The sequence below is a fragment of the Mastacembelus armatus genome, chromosome 16 (assembly GCF_900324485.2).
Source record: "Mastacembelus armatus chromosome 16, fMasArm1.2, whole genome shotgun sequence".
NCBI lineage: Eukaryota > Metazoa > Chordata > Actinopteri > Synbranchiformes > Mastacembelidae > Mastacembelus > Mastacembelus armatus.
Window position 1 is genome coordinate 9163047 of NC_046648.1, and position 17530 is coordinate 9180576.

The 17530-nt window shown below is 39.0% G+C and overlaps 2 protein-coding genes across 5 annotated transcripts; one reads left to right on the top strand and one right to left on the bottom strand.

The window, feature by feature from the left end:
• Positions 1 to 1319: 1319 nt before the first annotated feature.
• On the bottom strand, positions 1320 to 6026 carry LOC113122344 (zinc finger protein 706-like). Of its 3 annotated transcripts, none has more exons than XM_026293632.2 (3): positions 5910 to 6026; positions 4315 to 4463; positions 1320 to 3457 (listed from the first exon to the last, which is right to left on the bottom strand). In XM_026293632.2, the coding sequence occupies exons 2-3, from the start codon at positions 4447 to 4449 to the stop codon at positions 3362 to 3364; spliced, it is 231 nt and encodes a 76-aa protein (XP_026149417.1). In that variant the 5' UTR covers positions 4450 to 4463; positions 5910 to 6026; the 3' UTR covers positions 1320 to 3361. The 3 variants fall into 3 exon arrangements, with proteins under 3 accessions (XP_026149417.1, XP_026149418.1, XP_026149419.1); XM_026293633.2 differs by having other exon boundaries at positions 5905 to 6012; XM_026293634.2 differs by lacking the exon at positions 5910 to 6026 and adding an exon at positions 5450 to 5895.
• A 928-nt stretch (positions 6027 to 6954) lies between these two features.
• LOC113122343 (grainyhead-like protein 2 homolog) lies at positions 6955 to 16676 on the top strand. 2 transcript variants are annotated; one of them, XM_026293630.2, is made up of 15 exons: positions 6955 to 7497; positions 8505 to 8691; positions 8798 to 9220; positions 9330 to 9385; positions 9780 to 9936; positions 10220 to 10331; positions 11162 to 11256; positions 14398 to 14556; positions 14689 to 14746; positions 14923 to 15062; positions 15186 to 15223; positions 15373 to 15464; positions 15605 to 15690; positions 15877 to 15941; positions 16377 to 16491. In XM_026293630.2, the coding sequence occupies exons 1-15, from the start codon at positions 7484 to 7486 to the stop codon at positions 16489 to 16491; spliced, it is 1797 nt and encodes a 598-aa protein (XP_026149415.1). In that variant the 5' UTR covers positions 6955 to 7483. The 2 variants fall into 2 exon arrangements, with proteins under 2 accessions (XP_026149415.1, XP_026149414.1); XM_026293629.2 differs by having other exon boundaries at positions 6971 to 7497; positions 9780 to 10038; positions 16377 to 16676.
• The last annotated feature ends 854 nt before the right edge of the window (positions 16677 to 17530 follow it).

Below are 17530 nucleotides of genomic sequence, written 5' to 3' on the forward strand. Positions count from 1 at the left end.
TCAGACATCTGGACATCATGACCAGATACATACATACATGGACATCTGTAACTGTAAAAAACAGAAGAATAATAATCAGAAAATATGATGATAAACTCTCATCAGCTGCTCCCTTTTGTAACTTTGTCCTTTGTTTTTTTTTTTAATCTCCACTAACTTTACTTACAAAGTGTTAATATGATGCCTTATTATTTTTATAGTACCACATTAGGACTTTAGTCCCTGGTGTATCTGTTTTTTCCCATCTTCATAAGTTGGCAATGAAAGTACTGCCAGTTAAATCAATTTTTGACTCTGTTAGACTGAAGCTTTTTATGTTATCACTGCTCACACAATCAGGGAATTTTTTGCAGATAAAAATGAAAAGTGCATGCATAAATGGGAAAATATGTACTGTGTTTGGAGGTGTAGATGCATGTATATCATTATACAAGTGTGTCTCACAGGTAGCGTCTCACTGCCAATTGTCAAAATAATATAATATAAATAATCACTAAATAAAACTTGTCTCTGTGTATATATTTATAATGAATTAAAAGTTTAAGCCTTTATTCATTTTGGAAAGACAAGTCAGCAAACATGGACCAAGCTGTAGGTGTGTTGTGGGTGATAAACACTTGTATAGGTCTGTTCAAAAACCTGTTGGCCCAGTAGTTCATCACCCTGTCCCTACTGTTTAATGTCCCACAATCACAAAATAAGCTCCAGGATTCCTCATCAGTCAGGTGTGTGAAGTTATACAGAGCACAGGCAGAAGAGGTGCACAATGTACTTTTCACTGCATTTGTGTAAATGTCTTGAATCAGCATTTCAATTAGGTTTAGGTTACACTGTACTACTATTGGTATTGCAGACTATTGTCATCTACTCACCTCATTAGAGTTGTGGGACTGGATGAGGCCAGCAAACATAAAAAAAAACCAAGAATGTAAGGGAACAAATTCTCTAAGTAGCATTTCGGATTCAATAGGTGACATTTTTTATGAGTGTTATCCGCCATAATTGTCTATGGCAACACAGACTATAAAAATACCAACAGCGTGACGATATTAAAAGCTCAAGCATGACTTATAAAGAACCAACATCATTACTATTAGTTCTTTTGACATCCCCACTAAAGCAGATTTATTACTACCTTCCTACTACACTTCTAGCACTATTTTTATTATGAACCAAGTGGATGGTCTGTGGCAAAACAGTAAATGGAAACTTAGTCAGGAGGAAAACTTCTATATGTTTTAGTACTGTTCCAGAATATAGTTTATGTTATATAGTTTAGATTTCTAGTATATGTTTAAAAAAAAACAATGTAGTAAAGGTTAATATAAAAGAAGCATCTTTATTAAAAGGCTATACATTACATTGCATGGACACATTTATGATTATTACAAAAGTAAAAACGTGGCTGGATGTCAGTCCAGACTTTAGCACAGTGACACAATGTCAGTGGTTAATGACCAGTAGGTCCACATGTATTGAAAATAGTTCCTTTGTATAATTAAATTTCTTTGTTAAATTGTTTGTTAGCATGCTATGAAAACTAATATAAAAATAAGAACTGACGCTAAACTTGCAGCAGTGTGATTTAGTTATAAATGCAAGTTCAGAAACAAAACACTTTTGTATGGAGCTCCAAAACCTTCATAACTGAATAAATAAACAAGACATTAAATACAACAATTCTTTGAATAAATATACATTTATACTTTATGACAACAAAATTGTAATATAAGGAAACATATCTTTACAATTCAGCTCTTTATTATGAAGGGATTTATTATGATATTGATATTTTCATGATTGTTTATTTCAAAATCCCTTATTAAATTTCAGCAGTTTTATTTCAAAATGTCGCTTTTCGAATGCTGGCTTTTATTTCACAATGCTGTTTTCCTCAACGTCCTTTTTTTGTCATAATACCATTTTTCAAGTGAACGATTTTACTTCACAACAATGAGCACATTTTTAAAACATGATAATAAATTGGAATAATGAGCTGAACTGTAAAGCATGACCTTACTATTTCGTGGTCATATTATAAAACTGTGTCCAATTTATTTATTTCATATAAACATTTTGGAGGGTCATACTTTTGCACCATGAAAGGAGAACACTAAAGAGCGCAAGACAGTACTTGGAGTTGTTTTCACATATGCCACTGAGATGATTGAGACATTGGGACAAGTTACAATGCCGAATACAACAGTGATGAACAAAATCATTATCAAATACTGCAGTGGAGCACACTATTATGCCACATACTTATTACAGTGAGAAACTGGGGGAATAGAACTAGGTTATCAGCATTACCATTTACAACATCCACTGCAAACTTTCATCCAAATTCAGACAAGAAGCCACTTCTAACAGGATCATAGATAACTTTGTTTTAGTTTAGGCAGTCATCACATTACTTTATGAGAGGAAGTAAAGAAATTGGGTCATGGAAAAGTGTGCTATGAATGACCTACAGTGCTTTGTCTGCTCAACTTTTACAACTCTGTTGTATATATGTAAGAAAGTTACACAGGCATGAATGTGATATGTGTCATAAAAATATGAGGGAAAATCACAATGCACAATTTCAGTACCCGTGTAGCAAAATGTGTTTAATATAACCTTTATATCAACTCAAACCTACAGACCTAGGGAAGGAAAACAAGGCAGTGCAGATAAGCTCTATATGAATCTACTCCAAAAAAAAAAAAAAAAAACAAACATTTTAACTGAGATCACAGTTTTAACTTCAGTCATTTTGAATAACCTATAATTATGACCCCAGCTGTGATCCATCACAAATTAGTTTCACTGAAAAAGCCTGCATGGGTTTCACAGTATAGTGGATTTGAATGCAGATGACTTCAGACTAACTCAGTACTATTACAGCTTTGTTCAGCTGAGCCAGTGCCAATTCCTATTTTCCTCTAAATTCAAAGCTTGTCCTGGAACATTGGGAGCCCTGAGAAGGTGTACTGATAATAGGTCCCATGGACAAGATGACAGTGTGAATACAACATTTTGAAATGATAAGATAGAAATATTGCATACAATCAGAGGTGGTACATATACACTTTTTGGCACAAGCCAAAGGAGCTAGCTGTCATGTATGTATCTTTAATATTGGCCCCAGATATAATTTCTGGCAAGTGAGGATTGCTGCAAAAAGTCCAATCTGGAAGAATGACTATGGGCAGCCAGTTAAGTACCTTCTCTGCATTAAACACTCATGCATCAATTGAGGAGTTAAGCAGCATGAGGAATAACTGAAGTTGTACTGAAAATATTTTATCTATTCTATCTAAAATGTATAAGCCTGTCCTGAATCAGCTCCGACTATCTTACTGAAACAGAGGTGAATCTGTTATGCCTCCACACCGACCAACTCCGGGGGCATTGGTGACTTTGGATGTTTGCTTTCAAAGTGCTGCTTGAAGGTCTTCGGGTCTGGCATTTGTGTCTGAGAAAGTGTTAGAAAGGAAAAAGGAGAAAAATCAGAAATGATACATTTAAACTGATAGTGTGTGAAAAGCAACACATCAATGTGCATCCAGCCAAGTTATGGCTTTTTGCAATAATATCCTTATAAAATCAGCTCGCCCAGATATACCAACAGCACCATCACAGTGTAATATCTGGTCTTTCACAAAGGTGGGTCACTTGATGGGCCAACAGACGAAGGCCATGTTAAAATGCCAGCTTATTCATGCTCTGACTGGCTACCTTCCCTGGTGGGATGAGAATCAACTTCAACAGACAATTAGTGCAGTTTAGCAGCAAATGCAGACAGTGGTGGAGGTAATAATAAAGGGAATGTAACAAGACAAGTTGCTAATAACTCACTAAAAAAGTAATTACACTACTAATGACCCAGCAGAAAAAGCTATATGTTACTTGTTATTTTTATTAGACTCAACTAAGGGCTCCATTAAAGACTCCAAATGCTCCACACCAACACATTGACTGTAACCCATATACACCGTCAATAGGTGAGCACCAGTTTTCCCAAGCTAAAATGTTGCTCCACATGTGCACTAGCTTGGCTCATTGTTGCACTTCATGTAAATATTTTTCATTTATAACCTCAAAATAATTCATGACGTATTTTTGTAATGAGTAGCTGTTCTTGGCTTGCAGAGGCTGCACAACATTCTGCTGTCAGAAGTCACCCCATTGCTCAGCTGTTAGTTTAGTTCTTAGTTTCATGGCTAGGAGCCAACATGAACCCACTTCCATTCACACATCCATGCTAACTTGATGGTTAAGCGATACCAACGTCATAAAAGAATATCTTTCATTTTGCATCTTAGCACATACCCGACACACAGTGCATGTGTATACTAAAGCAGCCTTGGCTGCTGCCTTCTGGTCATGGCCTTTACTCTTCTTGATCTCTGCCTGCTTTTTGGCATTCTTCTGTTGAGACTGGAACTTCTGGTGCCCACGGGCCATATCTGGTGCTAAACCTGAAAATTATACAGGGATTTGGTGAGCACAACACCATGAAAAAGGTGATGAGCTATAAACTAATAAAGACTTCTCTAAGATTTAACACACTGTCTAACCGCCAAGTGAAAATGAGGCAGGTGGTGTTTCTGAGCTAGACTACTGTCCCTCCATGCCACTTACAGCCCTTCTGTTGTTATTCTAGCTTCTCCACACTGTAGTTTTTAGTACGGTGTGTGAATTAGCCCTGGCTGCCACCTCGTGAAGCATATAGAACTGTCTTTTTTTATTGAGCGACGAGTGGTCATTTCTAACAAGTCAAACTGGCATTTCTGTTGGGTGATAGGTGTAGGGTGAGATCCCATCATAATGTGACCTAACAGCTGAATTAGAAAACAGACAGGACAAAATAAATCTACACACGTTCGCCATGTGCATAAACTATGCATCAGAAATCACTAAACTGTAAACCTCATCAGCTGATATCGTGCATCTTCAAAAGCTGCTGGAAAGCTGAGACTCTTGTAGCAGAACGGGATGGGAAGGGCAAACAGAGGTAAGGATGGTTTCTGGTGAGAGTTTATTTTGAGGCTCGGTGAAGAAATAAGGTAGAGTACCTTTGAAACATATCTTAGTGTGACTTCTTCACCTTCCTGTAACATGATTTACAATTTAAAACAGCTGTCTCTTTAGATCATTAGTCTTCAAAATGTGCAAGACAGCAGGAGAACCATCTTTCAGAACTAGGCTAATGGCCTCTTTTTAGGTCATGGGATTAAGACAATTAAGTTGGAAATTTCCCCAAAGAAAAGCAGACTGCTGACAGTAAAGGTTATTATAGAACGATGTCAGTGTTAAAGTTACATGAACTTTGTTTTTGACTGACAATAACGAGGGAGGGACTAATTAGCAACACATACACTGGGGCCAATAAGAAACTCCAAAAATGATCCAAACAGTACACGCTGAAAAGGAGTACCCAGTAAACTCTTGTCATTTTACTTACTCTTTGTAATTTTTTTCTACTTTCTCAGTCAGGTTTTACACTGCAAATGCAGGAGGCAGCGAACACCGTGGGACCGTCATGTACTGCCCCCTCCCACGCCCCCGGGGTTATCTAACCTCGGCTAGCGACGTCCGAGCGCCCTGGTTGAGCATTAACGTTAGCCAACATTAGCTAACAATACCCACCGGGCGTCTAAGCTAGGTTAAAGGCAGCTGCTGAAAGGGGATACTGTGAGGGACTGGATCGTCTTAGTAGGTCACACCTGTTGGCACATTTGCAACACAAACATACCATAATATTATTATTATTAATTCCGTCACATTTCATCTACTGCCAGTTAGTGACGCGGTATTGTTGTAGCAGGTTGCTATCAAAATGCTGCTAGGCTAGCTATGTAGAATAATGTAAACCTTGGTGTTTATCAGATTTTGGGGATCCGAGCACAGACTGATTACCTTACCAGTGACGAGATACGCCTGAAGGAAGCCACCAAAATAAAACTCCAAAAGCCGCTACGGTAAAGTCCTCAGACCTTCCGCCGACCCGTGCTCTACCCTCACGGCGCTACTGCGCATGCCCAAACCGTAAACCGACGCCTCCTCCCACTCCTTTGGAGAAGCGGCTGCTGATTTCAGAGCATTTACAGATGCGCACGCCTGTAAATGATCCCATGGGTGCACCCCAGTTAACTTCGTTCTTCGCTCGAGCCGGTGTTGTGACAGATCTACTTCTGCTGAAGTGATGCCACCACACAGCCAGTTAAAATGCAGTTTATTTTGTCAAAAGTGTTTTTAGCTAACATCTTGTTATTCAAATGGATTTTCTTTTTCACCCTAGTGGATAATATTTTAAAGATGATCAACCACCCTGTACCTTTTTACCAGTGTGAATACCAGTAAAAGGCCAGTATAAATAGGAAAAATCCCCCAAACCGTGATTGCAGCTAGATTTATTCTTTTCTCTTTCTCTGTTGACATACATGAATCCAAATCATTATAATTTTCTGCTTTTCGCATTCACGACAGTTGAGGCAATCTGCCATACTTCTCATAATCGCTTGTCTGCGCCCTCTCCTATCCCTGCTCCACGGACTTCCAGCAGCACTTTCTTTCTTACACCCGGTCGTCCCCTCTGGGTGGGTCCATTTCTGACATGCATGTAACGGCAACATCGGTTCCACAACAGGTGACGGTTCATGACCATTTATAAATACACTGAGACACGAACAAGGTTTATGAACGTGAAGGAGTCTTTTACTATTAATAAAAATCCATAAAAGACGCGTATAACCAGCCACGTTTGTCTGCACGGTGTCGAGCTAAATGCCTACCAATAGGTGTCACGGTAAAAATACATACTATATATTATCACCTGTACAGTATACTCAGAAAGAATCGTGTGTTCAGTCCATTGTAAAAAAAAATAGTCGTACTTTTTATTTTGATATCTTGAGAAATTACCTGTATACTCATTACTGAGTATTGAGAAGGGCAAGGGTTCATAACAGTAAAAGTGGTTAATGTCAAAACTCTTTTAACATCTAAAGGTACTAATGCTTCTTGAGATTTCACTCAATAAATCTACGACTGTCAGGAAAGACAGAAGCTGAATTTTAACATTGGCGTGGTCAACTTTCCGTCATTTCGGGGGTCACGCCCCCTCTCTCCAATTTCCACCAATAGGGAAGCGACTGTGGCACCTGTGTGGACACATAACCAATCAGTAAGGGATCTTTGGTTTCCTGTTTATGCTGCCTCTTCAGCTTCTGCTGTGGGCTATCCTTTAACTTACCAGCTTCTCCAAACTGGATACAAGCGTGGCTCGGCTCAAGTTTGAACTGATATCAAATCTATTTCTACATGTTTCAATATGCAAGGCTACAGATGATTTCATTGGCTGTTCTGACTGAGAAGTTAAATACAGTCCGCCTCTTGGGGGCCTAGTTTCGTCATTCTCACACAAACTTAGCTGCACTAACTTGAAAGTCCAGTTTCTCAAGCAAGTCCTAGAAAACACCAGAGTCCTGGAGGCAACATGGACCTGGACAGGTAAGTGGAAAATCATTTATATTACTGGTTATAGCAACTTTTACTCCAGTTTTTATAAGTAGTTAAAAATATATTAAATGTCTTTTGTTTGTTTGTTCTTTGCACATATGCAACAAAAACTTTCTCATTTAACTTTCTGTTGTTTATTTGTTTTTGCATTTATATGATATGGAGTAACTTATATCAAATAGAGGCACCACAGTAGATTAAATCTGCTAAATGTTGGTATAACATGATGGTAATATTTTAGTGATGTGGGCCTACAATAATTATTGATTTAACTTAACTATAAATATTAAAACTGTACATTCTGTGCCTTTCTAAAAACTAAGATCTTATACAAATTGTCTCTTCTAGCCAGGTTCTTTGCATGATGTGTTAAAAATGATGCACTTAAAACTTAATTTCAACTATGAATCACCAGCTTGACATTGTCAGAACTAAGTACACTTTGCTGTTTTTTTAATGTCATTATGCAAAAGCAGTTATTCCTGTGAACTTACACTGAGTTGTCAGTTTATTATGAACACCATAATAAAACTCAACTCAACTGTTGTAATTTTGATTATTGTACTTTGTATTGATGTTGAACTGTGCTGCTTTATACAGAGAACTGTTTCTGTTAACTATCCTAGTCTCAGTAATATTAATGGACCAAAAATACCTGCTAGTATAGTAAAATTATCATAGTAAAAATTAACATAAAGTTAAATCAGCACTTCTCTGAAACAGTTTGAACATCAAACTGAACATTATCACTTTCTCCAAGAGAGGCTTTATTACAGGACTGTTGGATTAGACTGCGTTAGTTTAGCTAGGTGTACCTTATAAACTGCCAACTGAGTATACATAAACACACCTTACAATGGAGCGGGCAATTAGATTGAAGTTTGGTGAGAAACAGCCTGGGGCAATCTTGGTGGCTTGGCAGACATGGCTGCTGTTAATGACACATTGACTTTGCAGTAACAACATGGCCTCTTCCCATTGTCCTGTTGTCCTCCCAGTAAGCGACTGGTGGTGGTGGTACCAAACGAAGTGTCCGTGTCCTCCCGTAAAGTGTTCAGCAGTGAGGATGAGGCATGGAGGAACTACCTGGAGAATCCACTCACTGCTGCCACTAAAGCCATGATGAGCATCAATGGAGATGAGGACAGTGCAGCTGTTCTGGGGCTGTTGTATGACTGCTATAAGGTGTGGAAGACTGCAAACGTCAGCTAAAATTATAAAAAGACTAATTCTACATAATGGCTTCTGATTCATTTCAGATGTTATTTTTTGTATTTGCTAACTCTGTCAGGTTCCCAGAGAAAAGAGACGCCTCTCTAGTGGCGGTGCAGACCACTCTGCTCTGTGGCCCAATAACTGCGGGAACTTGGAGATAATAGATCACCATCTTAGATCCATGCCCGTCAATCTCTCCCTAAACAACAGTACCACTGCAGAACATCTGGGCTCAAAGTATGCAGCCACCAGTCTTGCAGGGGACACCAGAGGAGGAGATAGTAAAGGTGGAGGTGGAGTGGCACTTGCTCTGGTCAAGACAGAAGGCCCGAAGTCCATGGGGGTGTCCTGTTCTGGAGGTTCCTACATAGAAGAGCCCAGATATCAGAAAAGGATGGCATACGAGCAGAGCCGCTATGATTTGTCCCTTGCTGGGTACTTGAAAGATGAACAGAGAAGCACTCCTGACAGCTCATATGAGGATTCTGTTAAAGGAGACGTGAGTGAGGTGGAAGTGCCCTTAATACTTTAAAAGTCAGGGTTGCATTATTTGGATTTCCTGCAATTCTCTTTCTGAAACACTCACTGTATGTTTTATTCATTCACAGATGTACCGCCAAAGTCCTTCCTCAGGGGTTGACGAATTCAGCTATAATGTACCAGTGTAAGATGACATTAGAAAAAAAGGTTACACATGTAGACACAGCAAATCAAATCAATTCACACTGTGAATGCATCATGATCTCATGCAGATGTTTTAAAGGACAAGATGTCCATTTTTGCTTTTGTCAACAAATCTGATTAATAGACAAAAAAACACCTGTGTTAGCTACAGCTCACAGGTCCATTCATTCTCACTGAAGATTTTAAAAAAATGTCTTAATAATTTTCTAAAGCAACTTTGCTCTACTGGAAAGAAAAAGTGTATTTCTGAAAATTGAAAGCATTTGTGCAAATTTTACTTGGATATACAAAAATGTGGTTAATTCATGTATCAGAGCAGATACTCCATTGTTATGTGTTTTCAAATGTCACCATACATGCTTCTTTTCCCATAGTGACAGTTTCCAGTACAGTCTGGAGGCCAGCATGTCGCTGCGGCCGCGGCAAGGAGAAGGACCCATGGCTTACCTGAACCGCGGCCAATTTTATGCATTGACGCTGTCCGAGACCGGCTTCAGATCAACCCTGTGTCATCCCAGAGGCAAAGTGCGGGTGAGTGGACCAACGCCGTCAAACGGGCCTGATGGGAGCCTACCCAGTAGTGAGCAATGCACCATGGGAAGCTCTCAGCTGCAGCGGGACAGTGTTGTTCAGGTGAGGGAGGGGAGATATAATAAATGGAGAATAAGTAGAGAGTTCAAGGTATCACTGATAGCTTATGCACAGCATGAAATCTTGTTATACTGAGAAATATAATGAAATTTTATGTTGATTTTTTTTTTTTTTTTTTCCTCTTCGGTTTCATATTTATACTGTGTCTTTACCTCCACTGTAGACTGTTATTATGGTTGTTTTTGGAGAAGACAAGTGTAGAGACGAGCAGCTGAAGAACTGGAAATACTGGCACTCTCGCCAGCACACTGCCAAACAGAGAGTCCTGGACATTGGTAAGCCAAAGACTGTTATCCTCCACACTGACAGGACTGCCTGCTACATGCATGTCTTGATGTTTATAAGTAAAACAAAGGTACAAAAGGTCTGCATGCATACTGACTTATAGATGATCTACAAAACCTTGCAGGCCAAGAGATAGCAAGAGAGAGAATCCCGTCATCTATCCTGAACAAACCTGAAACAGTTTGAATAACTGTAAATCCTCAATTCCCTCAGGAGCTTAGTGAAAAGACAGCCAATGGGTCTGCATTTGCATAGACGTTAGCAGGAGAAATAGGTGGGGCCCTGGACTGAAGCCATATTGTGTAAAATCAGCAAGAGACAGGCCTCAACCTGTGGTTTAAAACTCAATGGAATGAACCAGAGACATCAGATGCTGTGGTAGTTTTGTCTGTGGCAAGTGGTGTTTCACCATAGTGAAACCCATAGCCTAATGTACGAAGTTTAGGGTTTTTGAAGGTAATAAGGGCCCTTATGTGAATAGTTGTCCAAAGCCCAAAGAGGTAAAATTAAAGATTAGAGAGAGAACAGAAAAATAAATACAAATTTGTGTGGCAGAACTTGAGAACCACTTGTCTGAAACAGTAGGGCTTTAGTACTCAAGCACTTTATATTTTAAAGCCATAACGAACTTCACTTTAACCAGCTGCGAAAATAAAATGCTACGTGTATGCTGGCATATCAGTATGGACAATAATAATCTACCAGTCCTGGGGAACATTAGAGTCAGAAAGTTTATTTTGCTTGTGCCACAAGTTTGAAAATATTTAAATTGGTTGTTACACCAAACGTCTCTGAAGCAGTTTTGCCTGTTTGCATGCAGCCGACTACAAAGAGAGCTTCACCACGATTGGGAACGTGGAGGAAATCGCCTACAATGCTGTCTCTTTCACATGGGACTACAGTGAAGAAGCCAAGGTAAAACAAAACAAAACCAAAAAACGAAAGAACAGTGAGATTGTGCTGGAGTCGCAGAATGAAATGACTGCACTAAAAGTGAAACAAGTCAAATGAAATAACTATTCACTGCTATTCTATTCATTTTCCTACTTTCTTCTTTACAACCAGCAATTAGCAGTTTGGTTTTGTCCTATCTTTTTGTCAATCATGGTCACTTGTCTGAAATATTGCCCAATGAAAGCAGAAGTTGTCTTCAAGACTATTAAGCTTTAGAGATACTGTATCTGTTTTGCACACTATGTTAGTGGACTGTTGGTACCTGGGTTTCAGAAGTTAGTGGAGCATATGTCAGACCCCTCTGTCCACCCCCGACCTCTTTGTCTTTCTCTTGCTTTGTGTGAAGTCATTATTTGGGGTGGGCACAGGGTGGTGGACCCAATAAAGGAGCTTCTCAAATTTCATGTTACATATCACTAGGCCACCCTCAGGGTGTTGTGGGCTGAGCGGATTGTGCCTGTAGCTCCTATTTAATTTAAATTTAATGAGAAAACAAAACAGCCGCAAAGATAAAAAAACAAAGCTGCAGCTGTATGTTTGCGTGCATAAATATTTACTTCTTGGGACACACTTTCTCACGACCGTAATTATTTTAGCGTTTTCAGGTAGATCGTTATGCATCAAGCTCTGTTCACTCAGTTTATGCTTCTTATGTTCTTGTTCTACAGCAGATGATAATAATGCACCAGGATGTGCAATTTGATTGAGAATTCCGTACAGGTATATCTGACACCTCTGCACATTTCACCATCGATAGTACATATACTACACATGTTCCAGGTTTAGAGCACTTACTACTTGAATGAAAGGAAATTTTAGAGGACTCGGAGAAGTCAAAATTCATATAGTAAAGGCAAAGAGTTCCTGGATCCTAGTCCTTAATGAGGTCAAGCCTCACATTTTTTTTTAGGGTGGGATTAGGGGGCATTAATCCGCAAGGGAAGACTGACATTAAATGTAAATCTGAGATGCGAAACACTAATCCACCCCTCACCATACCAATCAGTCAGAGAAGTCTGAGTCTATAACTCAATATGTGTACTAATATTCAAGCACCAAGGCTTCAAATTTGTATTATTTGCTGAGAGATATCATTATAGCTCACCTTCAGACTAGCAGAACTTGAATATTGGAGCTTGGTGGTGAGCAGGCTGACTCTGGTTCCTTGGATTGTAAATGTGTGGTTGTGTTGCCAAATACAAACCAGATGCTTCTGCAGACTGGCAGTAGGTCCCATAAGCCTCCACGCAAGGTCAGAGCCTAGCTAGTGGAAATAAGGTGGAGAGTTGCTGTGAGGAAATATGTGGGCTCGCATGTCATGTTGTGTCATCTAGAAAATTTGATTTCCAAACAGAACTGAATGCCCTATCAGGCTCTGATGGGCTGACATACAAAGCTGATGCTTTTCATTAAAATGATCAGTTTTGTTTGTTTTGGCATGGGCCTGCTGTCGCCAGGCAACAATTGTCTTCCTCATTGTAATGGAGTGATAAATGTGTTGGTAGGGCAAATGAGCTGCTTCCTGCAGCATGACTTTTTTTTTTTTTTTTTGGGTTTGTTTGTTTATGCCTGGGTGAACTATGCCACTAAACAGCCACTTGACAATGTCCACATGAACTTTTTACTTTTTAGACTGGCATTTGAATGCTCATATATCCAGTAGGCACAAAACAACCCTCCTACACACACGCGCACACACACACACACACACACACACACGCGCTAGCAGCAAAGCATCTGCTGTTGGAGAAATTTAAATGGCTTGGGTCTGTGGAGGTGTAAATTTGTGGAGGTGTGTAGGAAGCTCATTTGTGTTCCAGGTCCTTCTAGCAATCAGCCTTCACCTCTGCAGGTACAGGCACGTCTCTGTTGATGCTACATAGTGGGAAAATTACTGTTGAGCCACAGTGAGGAATCTTTACCGTTATCCGTCTCTGCAGACCTGCTGCTCAGGCTGTCAGTCCTGTTTAACTGGAATACTGAAATACTGTAGTGAGATTTGGGTGAGATTTTGGAAATTTAGCTTTTACGTTACAAGCATAAGGAAATTCAGTGTGTCTGTACAGAAATCACACTTTCTTCGAAACCAATAATGTTCACAAGTTCTCATAAATTCGATCCTTTTTTTGTCAGCACATAAAATATTTATGATGAGTAGTGGTGGAACTGGACAGATTTGCTGATTGGTGATCAGTGTTACTGTTGTGAATCATCGCCCCGTGACCCCTTTCACACACCAGCACACAGTTTAGGAGTCACTCGCCAGAGAACAGAGATCTTTCATTAAGAGATACGTCACTTGTCCTGCTTGTCATTTTAGCATGTTTAAACATCACATACCAGCACAGTTTTTCACAGATGTGCCTAGAGAAAAAGCAGGGAATCTTAATATTTTTACAAAAAAAGAAGCATTCTGAATTTGTATTAGTAGGGGTTATGAGAGAGGACTTGTCAATTAATGTCATGAACACATTTTAAAGCTAGTACTATAAATAGGATTTCATAAATTGGCTTAAGAATATATCCTTGTATATTCTCTGGGGTTACTTATTCATTTTTTAGTTTAGCTAACTCCCTTGTAGACTATTTTAACAATTTAGCCAATATTTTGTAGCTATTTCTATAGTTTGAGTTATTTCTTGTATCCATTACATTAGTTATTTATTGCAACCATCATTTATTTATTACTAAGTCTAGCTGTTTCAATTCTATTTATTACATTAAGCCACCTATTTCCTCCTTTTAATGATTAATGGTAATAAACAGAGATATGGTTATTTATGTCTCACGACTGGCTAACTATTACAGCCATATGGCTTCTTTATAGCTTTTCATTGTCTGCTTGCTTGCTAAATAATTTCCATGCACTTGCGTTGTTCCAGTGCTGCAGTGACTCAATATGAGGCTTTTTTTTTTTTTTTTTTAATTAAACCATATTTTTGAAATCATTCCCTCTACTTAACAGTTCTTCTGTGTTCTCCCTGGCAACTGCAGAAGTACCTCTGGTTTTATGATGACCGCGATAAACATTTCTCCTACAGCTTCTTTTAGACCACAAAACCCCAGAAACCGACCCTGTCTTCTGTCATATTTGCTCTGTAGGTGTTTATCTCTGTGAACTGTCTGAGCACAGACTTCTCCTCACAAAAGGGCGTGAAGGGGATGCCTCTGATCATGCAGATCGACACCTACAACTATAATAGCTGCAGCAGCAGACCCATCCACAGGGCTTTCGCCCAAATCAAAGTTTTCTGCGACAAGGTGAGGAAGAGCGTTGACACACTCGGCTGCCTGGTCTTGACATTAGAATAATTTAGACTTAATACTTTTCTTTTACTGTCATTAAGCATATTGGGCTCTTTCTGTCACATCACCCTCCTCCATGTATTGCAGGGTGCTGAGAGGAAGCTTCGTGATGAAGAGAAGAAGCAGCTCAGAAAGAGGATGAAAGGTGAAAACATTCTGCTTTTGTCTTTAGCTTGTCTATATAATGAACATTAATTAATGTAAAATAGAGCGGAATGCAGAGGACTGTAGAAGAAAAAACTGATGTAATCAGTCCTTATCAAATCTGTACATGGAGTAGTTGCCTGGCAACAGATGCTGAGTTGACTGTCTGTGGATTAGGGAAAAGTGGCAGCTCAGGACAGATGTCTCCCATTAAGAGGGCTGATACCACACTGTTTAAAACCATGACGGACCTGGACTCCCAACCTGTCCTCTTCATTCCAGACGTCCACTTTGGAAACCTGCAGAGAGCAGGGCAGGTGAGGGAGCTGTGTTTCCCTGACTGGCACACACGCACTCACAACACACAAAACACAACACACAACACAGTCCTGCTCCAGTCATACAGTGTGCCTCACGACCTCTTTTTACTCTGTTTACAGGTGTTTGCTTTTAACCCTGATGAGGTTGACAGAGATGGGTGAGTATAATAGTTATTTTCATGCTACAGATTTTGCTCTAAACTTGCCGTACCTCACTACAGTGTGCACTTGTGTTACAGCTTTGAATAGTTTATTTTTGATTGGATTCATATCATTTAAATGGTGTATGCTTATGCATGTATGTCAGGAGTATTCTGATGAAGAGAATGTCATGTGTTGCGGAAGAAAACATTGGTTTACCTCAACACAAGAAGCCCAAGTTAGACCAAGAAAGGAAAGGTTTGTAAATGTCATCATTGAATTTGAGTCAGACATTTGATAGCTTTACATGTCTGGGTCTGGTTCTTCTGCTGATAAATCCTTATTTGTCAGAATGACCTATTTTTTTTCTTGGTCTGGTCTTACCAATGCCTCTGTAGTTCTTCTATATGTGAGGAAGGAGTGCGATGAAGTGTTTGATGCTTTGATGCTGCGTACCCCCACCCTTAAAGCATTGATGGAGGCAGTGAGTATTGAGAGAAGAGTTATTTTAGCTGCTGTATGCTAAAAGAGGGAAAACACACTGGATCCTTATCCAACCTTTAGATAACTACTATACTGTGATATTTTTTTAAAGTCAGTTAATAATGTCTTTTGCTGGGATCTCAGGAGTGCTTTAGCGTGTTTATACATGTCTACTGTTTCTTCATAGATCTCAGAGAAATATGCAATTCCTGTTGACAAGATGGCCAAAGTTTACCAAAAAAGCAAAAAAGGGTGAGTCAGATTCCACAGAAATGACATTCAGTGCACAGTGATGCAAGCAGCTCTGTGAAGCTGCAACTAGGTACAGCAATAATTTGAGCTAAATGCTAAGTATGCTAACATGGTCACAATAACAAAAACAAGGCTAGAATTGGTTTATATGTTAACAACTTGTTCTTTATAACATCTCTATTTACAGCATTTGCATATGTTTTTTTCTTACTACAAAGTATTGCACAGTAATAAAGGAAAATTTCATGAATTCATTATTTTTTAGATCTTTTCTTCAAATTCAGTAATTTAGATATTTCAGTGTGCACCAGATGATTGACTGACTTTGGCATCCCAAGAATCATACAGGGAGCATGACAGTAAACATGAAGGTTAGGTCTAGAATAGTTGCCCTCAGTAGAGATCCTATCAAGCAAATCTAATGTGTCTTCTCAGGGTCCTGGTGAACATGGATGATAACATCATCCAGCATTATTCCAATGAGGACACTTTCATCCTGGCTATCGAGAGCTCAGCAGACTCTGTGTGTGTGACTCTGTCGGAGATCTGACTGTTGTCAACAGACAGAGTGCGTTCCAAGCCACAGCACTGTATATTATTATGTTGTTAGACAGAAGTGATCACTGGTGGGTGAAGCTTTAGCCATGCCATGTGTAGAAATTGTGAAAGTTTTTAGCAGTATTAGTGATTACATCATGGCATCTCAGGCTCTATAATTACATGAGGGCCTCTTATGGAACACTACAAAAAGTCTCCAGGATGCTGTTAAAGTGTTTCACTACTTTTTTGCATATGTTCACTGTTTCCCTCTCTCTGAAGATACTGTAGTCATTAGTATTTATGACATTAAATACAGACTTGCAAAGCCGAACTGGTCAATTTACACAATCCTTGTCTGAGGCTACTATCAAACTAGCTAACAAGCTATCACAGCTTCAGTCTACTATGTCCTCTTATTTTCATACTCACTACCTGTTTACACTCGATTTACTGTTTCTTTGTTCTTCATATGCTTTATGCACTGTGATGTACAGTCTTTTAAATGAATCAATAAATATAGTTTTATATGCATTAACTGGTCTTCCTGATTCATTCTACCCCAGATTATTTAAGGACTTAAATTGCAACAATTGTCGCAACAAATGTAAAATTTGCAGCTACCATTTTCTTATAAAAGTAATGCTTTATGAATTAGTTGGAAGCATTGAAACAGAGGCAGCAATAATGCCTTCATGAACGTTGGTACTCATTTATAATAAATGATGGAATAGTGGACATGCATTCCAGTCACAGAAAGTTTTTTGCAACCTAGCAGCTCCAATACTCTGATTAATGACTGATATCTGGAAAAATATGTATAATGGAAAAAAATTTGTTGTAAATGTCTAAAATAGTAAGAAAGGTATAATTTCATTCTTTTCTCACAACTGATAAATGGTGCTATGCAGAAATGTTTTTAAATGTCAAGATTGGGTATAAATATAATATATGAAGGACTACAAAGCCTTTGTTCAGCTTGATTCCAAGACAATATGAGTGGCAGCAGGTGGTGTGGAATGATGTCACTCCATCATTATGTGCAAGGACAA